General features: G+C 37.8%; 1 protein-coding gene across 5 annotated transcripts in view; it reads left to right on the top strand.

Annotated features, from left to right (window-relative positions):
* The window catches only part of LOC145243564 (tubulin tyrosine ligase 3-like), a 186472-nt gene that overhangs the window by 55278 nt on the left and 116361 nt on the right, over nt 1-14833 (top strand). For all 5 annotated transcript variants that reach the window (XM_080106547.1, XM_080106543.1, XM_080106545.1 and 2 more), the window contains one exon: nt 5139-5288. In XM_080106547.1, the coding sequence (XP_079962673.1) occupies nt 5139-5288 (150 nt within the window). The remainder of the gene's footprint in view (nt 1-5138; nt 5289-14833) is intronic.

Below are 14833 nucleotides of genomic sequence, written 5' to 3'. Positions count from 1 at the left end.
TTGGCCGACCTGCTTTGGGTAGGAGGAAGAAGTTTTGAGTAATTTGCATAACCATAACCCTCCTCATCTTCATAGTTTTTGTTTCACAACGTTTCGGGCAACTATTCTTCTGGCCTTCAACAGAATAGGAATGATGAGTCTTTTAATTGTATCCTCAGTAATTACTGCCTTCCATAGTTGTTGTCAAGAACTAATTTTTTTTTTTGGCCGACCTGCTTTGGGTAGGAGGAAGAAGTTTTGAGTAATTTGCATAACCATAACCCTCCTCATCTTCATAGTTTTTGTTTCACAACGTTTCGGGCAACTATTCTTCTGGCCTTCAACAGAATAGGAATGATGAGTCTTTTAATTGTATCCTCAGTAATTACTGCCTTCCATAGTTGTTGTCAAGAACTAATTTTTTTTTTTGGCCGACCTGCTTTGGGTAGGAGGAAGAAGTTTTGAGTAATTTGCATAACCATAACCCTCCTCATCTTCATAGTTTTTGTTTCACAACGTTTCGGGCAACTATTCTTCTGGCCTTCAACAGAATAGGAATGATGAGTCTTTTAATTGTATCCTCAGTAATTACTGCCTTCCATAGTTGTTGTCAAGAACTAATTTTTTTTTTTGGCCGACCTGCTTTGGGTAGGAGGAAGAAGTTTTGAGTAATTTGCATAACCATAACCCTCCTCATCTTCATAGTTTTTGTTTCACAACGTTTCGGGCAACTATTCTTCTGGCCTTCAACAGAATAGGAATGATGAGTCTTTTAATTGTATCCTCAGTAATTACTGCCTTCCATAGTTGTTGTCAAGAACTAATTTTTTTTTTTGGCCGACCTGCTTTGGGTAGGAGGAAGAAGTTTTGAGTAATTTGCATAACCATAACCCTCCTCATCTTCATAGTTTTTGTTTCACAACGTTTCGGGCAACTATTCTTCTGGCCTTCAACAGAATAGGAATGATGAGTCTTTTAATTGTATCCTCAGTAATTACTGCCTTCCATAGTTGTTGTCAAGAACTAATTTTTTTTTTTGGCCGACCTGCTTTGGGTAGGAGGAAGAAGTTTTGAGTAATTTGCATAACCATAACCCTCCTCATCTTCATAGTTTTTGTTTCACAACGTTTCGGGCAACTATTCTTCTGGCCTTCAACAGAATAGGAATGATGAGTCTTTTAATTGTATCCTCAGTAATTACTGCCTTCCATAGTTGTTGTCAAGAACTAATTTTTTTTTTTGGCCGACCTGCTTTGGGTAGGAGGAAGAAGTTTTGAGTAATTTGCATAACCATAACCCTCCTCATCTTCATAGTTTTTGTTTCACAACGTTTCGGGCAACTATTCTTCTGGCCTTCAACAGAATAGGAATGATGAGTCTTTTAATTGTATCCTCAGTAATTACTGCCTTCCATAGTTGTTGTCAAGAACTAATTTTTTTTTTTGGCCGACCTGCTTTGGGTAGGAGGAAGAAGTTTTGAGTAATTTGCATAACCATAACCCTCCTCATCTTCATAGTTTTTGTTTCACAACGTTTCGGGCAACTATTCTTCTGGCCTTCAACAGAATAGGAATGATGAGTCTTTTAATTGTATCCTCAGTAATTACTGCCTTCCATAGTTGTTGTCAAGAACTAATTTTTTTTTTTGGCCGACCTGCTTTGGGTAGGAGGAAGAAGTTTTGAGTAATTTGCATAACCATAACCCTCCTCATCTTCATAGTTTTTGTTTCACAACGTTTCGGGCAACTATTCTTCTGGCCTTCAACAGAATAGGAATGATGAGTCTTTTAATTGTATCCTCAGTAATTACTGCCTTCCATAGTTGTTGTCAAGAACTAATTTTTTTTTTTGGCCGACCTGCTTTGGGTAGGAGGAAGAAGTTTTGAGTAATTTGCATAACCATAACCCTCCTCATCTTCATAGTTTTTGTTTCACAACGTTTCGGGCAACTATTCTTCTGGCCTTCAACAGAATAGGAATGATGAGTCTTTTAATTGTATCCTCAGTAATTACTGCCTTCCATAGTTGTTGTCAAGAACTAATTTTTTTTTTTGGCCGACCTGCTTTGGGTAGGAGGAAGAAGTTTTGAGTAATTTGCATAACCATAACCCTCCTCATCTTCATAGTTTTTGTTTCACAACGTTTCGGGCAACTATTCTTCTGGCCTTCAACAGAATAGGAATGATGAGTCTTTTAATTGTATCCTCAGTAATTACTGCCTTCCATAGTTGTTGTCAAGAACTAATTTTTTTTTTTGGCCGACCTGCTTTGGGTAGGAGGAAGAAGTTTTGAGTAATTTGCATAACCATAACCCTCCTCATCTTCATAGTTTTTGTTTCACAACGTTTCGGGCAACTATTCTTCTGGCCTTCAACAGAATAGGAATGATGAGTCTTTTAATTGTATCCTCAGTAATTACTGCCTTCCATAGTTGTTGTCAAGAACTAATTTTTTTTTTTGGCCGACCTGCTTTGGGTAGGATTGAAACCACCATCTTCAGACAATGCTCACCTGAAACTGTAAAGATTCAATGCCTCTATCTTCGAAGGGGCCCGTGGCCCAGTGAATAGAGGCATTGAATCTCTACGGTTCCAGGTGAGCATTGTCGGAAGATAGCGATGCCTTTTGGGGTGCGGTGGGTAAAGGAGTTGAATCTCTATGGTTCCAGGCGAACATCGTCTAAAGATAAGTTTCAATCCTACCCAAAGCCAGCCAGAGGACTAGTTGGCCAAAACGTGGTGAGCCGACAACAACTATGGAAGACAGTAATTACTAAAGATACAGTTAAGACACTCAGCATTCCTATCCCATCGCAGTTAATAACCTGATGAAGGTCAGAGGAATGGTTGGCTGAAACGTTGTGAAGCAACAACTTTAAGATAACAGTTTGCAAATAAATGATAAAGTTCATGAAGATTGTGCCACAGGGTTGTCTGGTTTGCATGGAGTCATCAAATCTGTTGCCAAGGCCGTTGGAAAAATTGTGGGATCTTTCTATCGATCCAGTAGATATCTCACTGCTGATGCAATTCTCTATCTATATAAGAGCCAGGTACGTCCAAGGATGGAATACTGTTGCCACATCTGGGCAGGAGCTGCTAGAAAGGACTTGTCCTGCCTTGATAGAGTTCAAAATAGACTTTGTAGCCTCGTAGGAGATGTCCTTTTCTCTTCCCTGCAACCTCTATCTCACAGAAGAGATGTTGCGAGTTTGTCTCTGATGTATCGTTATTTTCATGGAAAGTGTTCGACTGAGCTTCAATCTATGGTCCCCACCCCTCGCCAAACTTTCACAAGAAACACTCGTCTAGCTGAAAACACTATCAATAATTTCCCCTACTCTTTATCTGTGCCTAAACCTAAACGTAGATTCCATGAACAAAGCTTCTTTCTTAGAACTGCACGCCTGTGGAATTGTCTTCCATTTTCCTGCTTTCCGGCTGACTACAATATGGTTGTCTTCAAGTCCAACATAAATAAGTTCTTGATGAGCCGTTCCATATGAGTTAACAAATTTATTGAATTTCCATTACTAATGATTACTATATTGTCCAATTTCAACTGTACACTCTTTAACCCTTATCCTCGAGTGGCCTCTTGGCCTTGATAATGTGTAAAAAAAAAAGAAGTTCTTCGCGTTGCTTGGTTTAGAGTTCTGAGTCAAACTTCTACATAGATTTCTTAAAGATGGGGCCATCTGGTCTGCATGAAGTCTTTTTCATTGGTTGTAGCAATTCAATAACTTGCAAGTTTTACTCCCAACACCAAGAAAAAAAATGCACAGTGATTATATTTCTGCCTAAAAATATCTTTTGTTTTGATACATATTTTATAGACATCAAAAATGATCATAATAATAATTGTTCAGATTACTTTGCAGTGTTCTATATAAACACCAGGTATTATCGCTTTGTCGTCTGTTCTATCTTGTTTACTTATTCATTTAAAACTAGCCTAGGTGCCTGGCGTTGCTTGGGTGTTTGGAGGTGTGTGTTGAGCAAAAAAAAAAAAAGTGGTAGTAGGCAGGCTTACTCGAACCCGCACCACGAAAGAGGAAAAGAAAGTGAAAAAAAAAAAAAACGTGACATCTTTGCTGTTGCGCCCATCACCAAACTGGAAGTGACGTAGGTTTAAATTAAGGCTAGACAATCGAAAAAAGGGGATGACCTTCAAAAATATTTGCAAAATAAGATACCCTCCCCCCTGTAGAAAAGTGCCCAGTTGAGGGTGATGGAATTAATGTTTTTGGCCAATTTGTCGATATTTGTCAAAATGATACCAACCTTGTGAAAATCCGTCGCCTCTGTCAAAAGTTTTTGCAAGACATACATTTAAACAGACAAAGTGAGATTTATATTATAGATTATAATACTTAGATGCGCATTAATATGACATTAAAATTTCAAATAATTACAAATGATCACTCAGCAGAAAAAACATGAGATGTTACTCGTTTAGCTACAACCATTGTCAATGCAATTCTCTACCTGTATACAACGTCATAAGACAAAGTACTCTTGTTACATGCATTCTTGTCTTGATAGAGTGCAAAACCGACTTCAAGTTTTACCTCTAAACTAAGAAGAAAAATGTACAGTGATTGTATGCAAAGCTGGGATAGGTTTATCACAGAACATTAAAAAGTGCAGAATCTTTTGGGTTAATTAATAATCATTGTTAAGTTAATTGTGAAGTAAATAAAGAAAAAAAACGTATTTTTTCTTCCTTAAAGGACTTCATAGTGGAAGCTATATTGACGATAACAAAAGAAACAAATTAATTAACAACGTAACATTTTTTACACACAAATAAACGCAGAAAGACACGTCTGTTTATTTATATGCTTACATGAAAGAGAACGGACAAGTCGCATACGTGCCTTCATAAGTACTGTCAAAGAGCATATGAGTCACTCATTTCTAAAACACACGTCATCAGTAACAGACAAAGGGAGATAACTCTGTTGCTTATATCGTTGATAAATAAAGGTCAAAGGGAGATAATTCTTCAGTATTTAAAAACCCAGCAACATTGATAAATTTCCAATAGAATTAACATCGTCACTGATTTGTGTTTCTGCATGAGACATTTCCTTGCTTGCAATATGCCGAAGCATAGACAATTAATATTGAAAGTTTATACAACGTTTTTTTTTTTAGCAATTCCAAGCAATAGCCAGTTTCGTAATGGGTACTTGAAACAAATCCGAAGTCAGCGTTTAATTCCTCAAGTAACTCGATCGTTGGACAATGCGCACACAGAGGAGCAGGAAGAGGAGGAAGAAGAGGATGATGATGGAAACGACAAAGGTTGGTTTTCAAGATCAAGACAGAAAAAATCTTTGACTCTATATTAAAGAGCACTATATATATATATATATATATATGTGTGTGTGTGTGTGTATGTATGTGTGTGTATATATGTGTATGTATGTGTGTGTATATATATGTGTATGTATGTGTATGTCTGTGTGTATATATGTGTATGTATGTATATGTATGTGTATGTGTGTGTGTATATATGTGTGTATATGTGTGTGTTTGTGTGTATATGTGTGTGTATATATTTATATATGTGTGTCTGTGTGTGTATATATATCTGTGAGTGTGTATATATATGTGTTTGTGTGCGTGTGTGTGTATATATATATATATATACACACACCCACATATATTAAAGAGCACTATATATATGTGTGTGTATATATATATACACACACACACACATATATATATATATATACATGTATATACATATATATATACACACACACACACACACACTAGCTGTACCCTGCCATGCGTTGCTGTGGCTCAATTCGTTTGAATGAAAAAAAAATGCGTTTCTAATATGTTTAATTTTCCAATACTTGTGGATACACAATATTCTTGGTTGTTCCAGTTTCAGTGCAGATGAAGAGATTGCCTGGTTTGCAGACTCTAGAATGCTTAACATATAATTGCTCATGTGAGGAGCAATCAGTGTGTAAATATAAGCCACACAATTCTAAATATTGTCCCTGAGCTTTGTTGATCGTGATTGCAAATGCCAGTCGAACTGGGAATTGCAATCTCTTAAATTGAAACAGCATATTTGTAGGAATCATAGGAATGCATGGAATTAGGACATCTTTGAAAGGCCTTGTCAAAATTGTGGCTTCTATTAGGTTAGTCATTAATTTTTTACTGAAAGTCGTGTGCCATTACAAAGCTTGGGCTGGTTAATATTTCGCAACATGATAATTGGCACACTAATTTTCAATTGCAGTACATGTGGTGGCATCCCTGGCAAATCTAGTGAATTCAAAAACTCTGATGGGTAGTTAACTGCTTCGTCTGCTTCAACAACAGTGTCGACGGACTTGTGTGTTGCTAACTCACCATGAATGTTCAACTGAATAGTATTGTTGAGCTCATGAACATCTTTGTTCTTGGGTGCAAGAATAGCTCATTCACTCATTCACTCATTCACTCAGCCAACTGAGATTCTTATAGTTAATTTGGATGTCCTTAAATACTTTTTTTAATCAATTCTTCTTTTGTTGTCACTAAATTACAGAAGTTTTGTGGCAATGAAATACGCCCTGAGGTCAGATTAGCTGGCACTTTTCCATTCCTAATTTCCAGCAATTGATTTGAAAATGCTGATCGATTGTTTTACTGCTGGACATGCACATTTCTAGTCAAATGTAATTTTGTTCACATGTTGCCAAAAAGTGAAATATTTGAGGCAAGCATTTATTTCATCTGCTGGTGTTGTTTGAAGAATTGCTGGTAATGCTTGTGCATTCATCCCAAACAATAAGTTTACATTTCTGCAATACCTTTCCCATACTTGATGTTTTGGAAATGTTGCACATGGGAATTTCCATAAATTGCATATTTAATGGTAATTTTAAAGCCGAATAAGCAGTTCTTCCACCTGGCAGTAATGTTCCAGATGATGCAAGAGCTAAGGCTATGTCATTTTGTGATCGAATGGTTGCCAAAATCAATTTAGTTAAGAAGGTTTTACCAGTTCCTCCTGGTACATCTAAGACAAAAATTTCTCCCACCCCATTATTGACAGTCTGAATTACTTTGTTGCAAATGTCTTTTTGCTCAGTATTTAGTTTTTTAGTATTTGAATGAATGTACAACAAAAGGTCATCTATGCTGTAAGTTTGTTCCCGACGCAATTCTTCACCAAACAAAGTGGCAACAGATTGATTCGGTGATGTCATTCCCAATTGATTGAGAACTTTGCGATTTCTAAGCACACGTTTTCAATCCGTAAAATCCAGGTAGGTATTTGCATTTTCATTGTTTCTTTGATACAAAATGTCTTCGGCCATGTGTAATTTATATTTCTCCCATAACTCTATTGGAGATGAAGGGGAGCAAGTTATCAATTGAAATGGCTGGCTCTCGTCCAGGGGAGGCCCCATGTTTTGATAAGCTTCTGGGTTTGACCTTTACTCCTGATCTTAAATGGAACACATACATCAAGTCTGTGGGCAAGGTCGCTGGGAAAATGGTGGGATCCTTCTACCGCTCCAGAAGATATCTCACTAATGATGCAATTCTCTATCTATATAAGAGGCAAGTACGTCCAAAGATGGAGTACTGCTGCCACATCTGGGCAGGAGCTGCTAAAAACAGCCTATCCAGCCTTGACAGAGTACAAAATAGACTTCGTGGCTTACTGGGGGATGCCCTTTTCTCTACCCTGCAACCTCTCTCCCACAGAAGAGACATAGCAAGTCGTTATTTCCATGGCAAGTGCTCGTCTGAGCTCCATTCTCTGGTCCCCTCTCGTCAATCTTTTTCAAAAAACACCTGACTAGCTGAAACCACCGTCAATAATTTTCCCCACTCCTTATCTGTGCCTTTCTTAGAACTGCACGCCTAGAACTCTGTTCCGCTTGCCTGTTTCCCTCCCGACTTCAACCTGGATGTCTTCAAGTCCAACACAAACAAATTCTTGATGAACCGCTCTCCCCTAAGTAATGACACCTTATCAATTCTCCAATACTATTGCTACACTATCCCATTGATTACTGTACGCACAATAACCCTTATCCCCGAGTGGCCATTGGGCCTTGATAAGTGGTGAACTCCATGTAAAAAAAAATAAAAATATGATGGCAAACAATGTACGAATTTGAATCGGATGCGATGTGTTACATAATAATGCATTAATTTTTGTAAATTGGATTACTTAGGAGGACGGTTCATCAAGAACTTGTTTACATTGGACTTGAAGATAATCAGATTGTAGTCAGCTGGAAAGCAGGTGATCGGAATAGAGTTCCGCAGGCGTGCAGTTCTAAGAAAGAAGCTTCGTTTGTGGAATCTACGTTTAGGTTTAGGCACAGATAAAGAGTGGGGGTAATTGTTGATAGTGGTTTTGGCCAGACGAGTGTTTTTCATGAAAGTTTAGCAAGGGTGGGGGGACGTAGATTGAAGTTCAGATGAGCACTTTCCATGAAAATAACGATAAAGCAGAGACAGGCTCGCAACGTCTCTTCTGTGGGAAAGAGGTTGCATGGAAAAGAAAAGGGCATCCCCTACTGAGCTATGAAGTCTATTTTGAACTCTGTCAATGTAGGATAAGCTGCTTCTAGCAACTTCTGCCCAGATGTGGCAGCAGTACTCATTCGTTGGCCGTACCTGTTTTTTTATATAGATAGAGAATTGCATCAGGAGTGAGATATCTACTGGAGCGGTAGAAGGATCTCACAAACGTGTTCATTTTCTAAATGTACTGCTAAGTGAGCAATAGCCGGGAAATGAAAGAATTCACCATACAGCTTCATTACTGCTTATGTGGCTTCTAGCCTGATATTATGCAATTTCATCGATATGTAGGGTTGTATTCAGATCATTTCTTTGAGTCTCCAAACCAAAAACTGCCATATCGCTGCCTTTGTTCATATACTGGTAAATGTATTTGATGGACTTAACTGAGTTACAGTATTCCACATTAATGTGCGATTTGTAGGCTTTTGATAGCAAAGGTGAACATGGAACAACCCACCAGTTATCGACTTCAATGTCACCATTTTTTTTTTTTTACACAGTGATCACCACTTATCAAGGCCTGGAAGCCACTCAGGGATAAGGGTTATTGCAAGTACATTACGTTAGTGTGGAGATTTGATGAAGTGTTTAATTAAGGGGGCGGTTCATTAGGAATTTGTTAACATTGGACTTGAAGACATCCAAGTTGTAGTCCGGAGGGAAGCAGGCAGACGGAACAGAGTTCCACAGGCGTGCAGTTCTAAGAAAGAAACTTTGTTCATGGAATCTGCGTTTTGATTTAGGCACAGATATAGAGTAGGGGAAATTTTTCACAGTGGATTAAGCTAGACGGGTGTTTTCGTGAAAGATTGGCGAGGGGGGACCAGAGATTGGAGTTCAGACGAGCACCTGCCATGAAAATATCTGTAGATCTTCTCTTGTGTCAAGGATATCCATCATTTGCTGTAACTGTGATAGTAATGCCCGAGGATATCGCTTAGACCATTTTCCATCTTTCATGCAAGGCGAATTTAGATTCAATATAACAAGGTCCATGTATCATATTTTTTCATGCAAATCTTTATCAATGTCAGTATCAGATATTTCAGCATATATTAGATCGTCGATTTTGTTTGGACTGATTTTGTTATAGAGCCAGATTAGTATGTGTGAGTGTGGTAATCCTCTCTTTTTCCATTCCACTGAATACACCCGATAGCACACAGACCCAAATACTTAACATTGAAATCTATTAGCTTTTGTCTGAAAACATGCGCTGGAATATCATGCCTATCCACTGATGATTGTCCAGGAAGTAATAGTTGCTGTATATCATCCCAAGCAGGGTTGCATGTGAATGTGGTGTTTTATCATAGAACGGAAGACAGACCAAAATCTCTTTACTAGGCTTTACCGAACTAATTTCACAGCCAATAATAAACGTAAGAGCAAATAGTAAACGTAAGAGCAAATAGCAGGTAGCCGCAGTAAACACAAGAACTGTAAGTAACGAAATGTTGAAGAAGAAAAAAAAAACTCAGCCCTTTTACAAAGGAAAAGGAACGTGTGCAAAATCACGTGCCATAGAAACTTTTACTTTAACGGAAATATAACAGTAATGAATAGGTCGGGGAGTGTACTCATGCAAATGACGTGAACCCTAACCCTAACCCTAACTCTAACCCTAACCCTAAATATATGAAGATGGCAAAATTGTTAGTCTTCCAACGTTTGTTGTATTACCATCAATTTGAAATGCATCTCGCAAATGAACATATCCTTTGTAGAAAATGTGTAAGGAAAGTCCTTAAAAATTACTGCGCCCTCTGTAGATGTATAAGGAAAATCCTTTAAAAGTACTGCGCCCTCTGTAGATGTATAATGTTGCAGCAACGTAAAGCAATTCAATAACCAGTAAACACCGGTTCTGCACGGAATCCAACTAGCAAGGTACCTAGACGGACGCGAACGGTTACTCAGAACGGACCCAACAATCGGTTACTCAGAACGGTCCCAACAACGGTAAGATATGCTCACACCCACACAGCACGAGAAGCAACAGCAACACGATTCCCGACAAAGTCAATCATCGCTCTGCCAACGTCTTTCAATCACCCGCTTTTATGGCCGTTGCAGGCTGGCTAAATTTGCATATTGCGAGAATTCATGTGACTTTGCGAGATATCATCCTTTACATCCGGCGGCCATCTTGATCTTTCTTTCTCTATTTTCGGTCGGCGACGCCGAGCCGGCCCCGAAGTAAGTCTTTCCTTTTTGTCCGTCTCTCTTACGCACCCACACAACACACAAACACGCGGGCACTTGTCTCCTGGATGCACATTACATCCTTCAGAGCAAAGTTTTTGCGTACAAGTCTACGATGTATTGGTGGAACAATTGGCAGCATTTCAGAATGTGATTGGTTTCATTTTCCCGAATCATTAATCGGTATGAATAATAGTTCATTGCGCTGCATTTTTTATTTGTTTCCTTACCATTAAGTGCATATATCATGTTAACATTGAAATGATATCCATCAGCACCATCCCAGAAAATGATTGGATATTGCAGAGCATCATAGCATCGATAAGTTTCTGCAATGTTTGTCAATTGATCATTTCTCCTACAAAGGACAATCAATTGATCTCCAACTATAACAATTGTCACTACTGATGCAATTCTCTATACATCTGGGCAGGAGCTGCTAAAAACAGCCTATCCTGCCTTGACAGAGTGCAAAATAGACTTCGTGGCTTACTGGGGGATGCCGTTTTCTCTTCCTTGCAACTAAGTGGAAAAAGCACAATTTTCGCTTCTGTTATTTCTTTATGTGTTCATCTGTACCTTCGTTATATAATAGAAGCTATATTCCTCCTATATCGCAAAGATAACTTTAGCTTTCCCAACCCCAAAGAATCCCAATATGTTATCTCTCACTGCATGATTATTTTACTCCTAATGTATCTATTGGCAGACGTCGCATCCCCTATTATGTTATCTAGCATCTTCTCTCCTCTTCTGATGAGAAGCATTAGGCTTTGAAATACCATGGTATAAAGAGTTCTTACTTATTCTACACCCCCTATAGAGTAAATGAATATCCATTAGTATATATTTTTATTTTGCCGTTTTGTTTTCGATCTTATTCTTATTTTTTAACTACCCCCCATATATATATATATATATATATATATATATATATATATATATATATATATATATATATGGGGGACAGTTAAAAAATAATTTTATATTGTCGTTTTATTTTATCTTAAAGAATCGATCTTATTCTTTTAACTCCCCCCATATATATATAAATATATATATATATGCACACACACACACACACACACACACACACACACACACACACACACACACACACACACACACACACACACACATACACACATATATATATATATATATACATGGGCCCGACAATATTTTTCGGACACTTTAGTATTCGACCTTCCGAGTACCATAGAGTGGCAAAATTCCTTCAATAGAATAGCATAAACATATAAAGACAATACCTGTAATAAAAATGGAAGGAATCCATTAAGTAAGGAAACATTTAATTTTCATCATTTTTTACAAAACATGCGCAACATTATTTTTCGGACATCGTTGAAAAACTATTAATAGTCTGTAATATCACCTTTCTTCTCAATAACTTTTATCAATCTCTCTTCATAATGATCAAACATATGCACAATAACATCTCTACGTGTTTCTATTAGTTGTTTTTTGGCATATAATATTTCTTCTCATAGTTGAGCCTCTTTCGTTATTTCAGGTCCATCATAGACAAGTTGCGCAAGAATTTCCCAAACATATTCCATTAAATTTAGATCTGGGCTTTTTGAAGGCCATACCAAAGTAGTCATATTCACTTTAGCCATCCATTCTTTCATGAGTTTTGACACATAGATGCTGCAATTGTGTAGAACGAAATCATTCCCCATCTCTCTTCTTATCATTGGTAGGGCTTTCTCGTCCAGCAACTGTTTGCAGCTTTCGCTGTTCTGTCATCCTTTTAGCCACTCCAACCATATATATATTTCCATTAGCAAAGATCATACCCCAAACCATAACTCCTCCTCCTCCTCCTCCTCCTCCTCCTCCTCCCATTTGTCGTTTGTTCAGTACAACAGTGTAATGTTTTTCTTAGCCTTTGCATACTTCAAACCAGTCATATACAGCGTTCTTTGTACTGTTAGGGCGTTTACATCCAATTCACATTTCTCCGTCACGTGTCTTGCTGTAACTTTTTCCTTCAGATGTCAAAAGCCGTGTCACAGTCCTCTTCATTCTCCTTTCAGTCCTCATGCCAATTGATCTTTTCATCCCCCGTTTTTTCTGCTAGGAGTTTGTCTTCAGCATGTATTCGACCGTTGGTTTTGACAGCTTCAAATCCATTGTGATCCTTCTGATGCTGAGGCCATCATCCCGTTTCTTCTGTGCCAAACAAATGACTTCTTTTGAATGCATTTTACCTCATTAAACTTGTTTTGCTAGTAGAATAGAACAGATAATTGATTCTAATGATGACAGCTAAGTGTACAAGCAGAAAATTTGCATACAGCAACATATACATGATCATAGCTCTTACTAAAATAGGATTTTTTGTCATGTCCGAAAAATAGTGTTGCGCAAGTTTTCGCAAAAATCGCAAAAAACTAAAAAAATGATTACCCTAGTAGTGGATTTTACTCCTCAACTATGTACTTACAATCTCAAATGTTTTTGACACTAGTAACCACCTTGAAGTACAAAGTGTCCAAAAAATATTGTCGGGCCCTTGTATGTATGTACACACACACACACACACACACACACACACACACACACACACACACACACACACACACACACACATATATATGTATGTTTACATACACACACACATATATATATATGTATTTGTACATACACATACACACATATATATATATGTATGTATGTGTACACACACACACACACATATATATATATGTCTGTGTACACACACACACATATCAGAGAGGCGATAGCACTCTCTATATAGGAATGGCCCGTACACGCCTATATACGCCTACAAAACAAAACTATCCAAATCTCAACTAAAATCAACTTATAAGTTTCAAAAAGCACATATTCTTACAGAGAAGTGTCTTACGAATCCAGCGAGTGTAAGAACGTCGGTTAAAATGTCAAAAGAGAGTAAAAAAAAAAAAGGGTACAAAAATGGCTAATTGTTCTTCTTTCTTCTTTCTTCTTTCTTTTGAGACGATGTATCTCGGTGTACGAACGGTCTCTGACAACAGTTCAAGCATCAATCGACTGCTCTTTACACGGAGAAGTGCAGTGACCCATCGCTTTTTAGCTAACTCCATAATTAAATAAGATTACGTGTAATAACAAGTTTTAAACACTATATACACAATGTAGACAGACCATTTCGAACACGGAACTTCTCTCAAAAGGGACAGCTCCAAATAATACACCGGATGCTCACAGACGTTCCAGTTTGCCAGTGGCCTATATTTCTTGGACGCTGAATATTTGAGGTGAACGTTAAGGTTTTTTCTTTAAACAGTAACCCACCAGCGTTAATGAAACCACGAAATCTTTATCTCAGTTGATCAAAATTGTTATAAGAGTAACCTATCAGCAAGTACGACGTCAAAAAACAATGTTATAAAAACAAATAATTCTTCAGATTTTGGACTGTAAAATATGTACAAAATGTCAATGCTGTGACCAGGATTCGAACCTAAGTTAGCACGGCCACAACGTGGGGTCCTAACCTCTAGACGATCACGGCTAACACTGACGTCTGTCGCTCTTGGCAGGAAGACACATCACTACTGTCAAACTATTGAAAAATAAGGAGGAAACTTGAAATTCTCACGCATGCGCAAAAATACACTATAGCAACTATTGTTAAATGCAGCTGAATCTCTTCGCTCGCTAAGAAAAGTAGATCAGACCAGTTCTTCTAAGAACTCACCAAACGCCAAAGGAAATAAGTTAAATTAACCGCAAAAGAAACTGCAAGAAAGTCAAGAAAAATTTAATAGTGAAGGTATGAACATTTTAGAACTTTATAATACTCTAACTGTTTTATCAGAGAGGCGGTAGCACTCTCTATGTAATATAGAACCGCTGGAGGACCAAGAGGCAACTCCTAAGGCCCAAAACCCAAAGACCTAAAACCCAGCAGGAAGCGACCTGCTACTAATGGAGGCGGCAATGAGCCGCCTCCTAAAAAAGGCAATACTATCATGAATGTAAGTTTAAAAATAAGACTGTAAGTAAAAATACTAATTAACAAGAATAAAAAAGCATTGGAAATGCAAAAGGATATA

The sequence above is a fragment of the Euprymna scolopes genome, chromosome 22 (assembly GCF_053919585.1).
Source record: "Euprymna scolopes isolate OS-2025 chromosome 22, ASM5391958v1, whole genome shotgun sequence".
NCBI lineage: Eukaryota > Metazoa > Mollusca > Cephalopoda > Sepiida > Sepiolidae > Euprymna > Euprymna scolopes.
The sequence above is the reverse complement of the archived record's forward strand: the minus strand, read 5'-3'. Positions and strand labels throughout refer to the sequence as shown.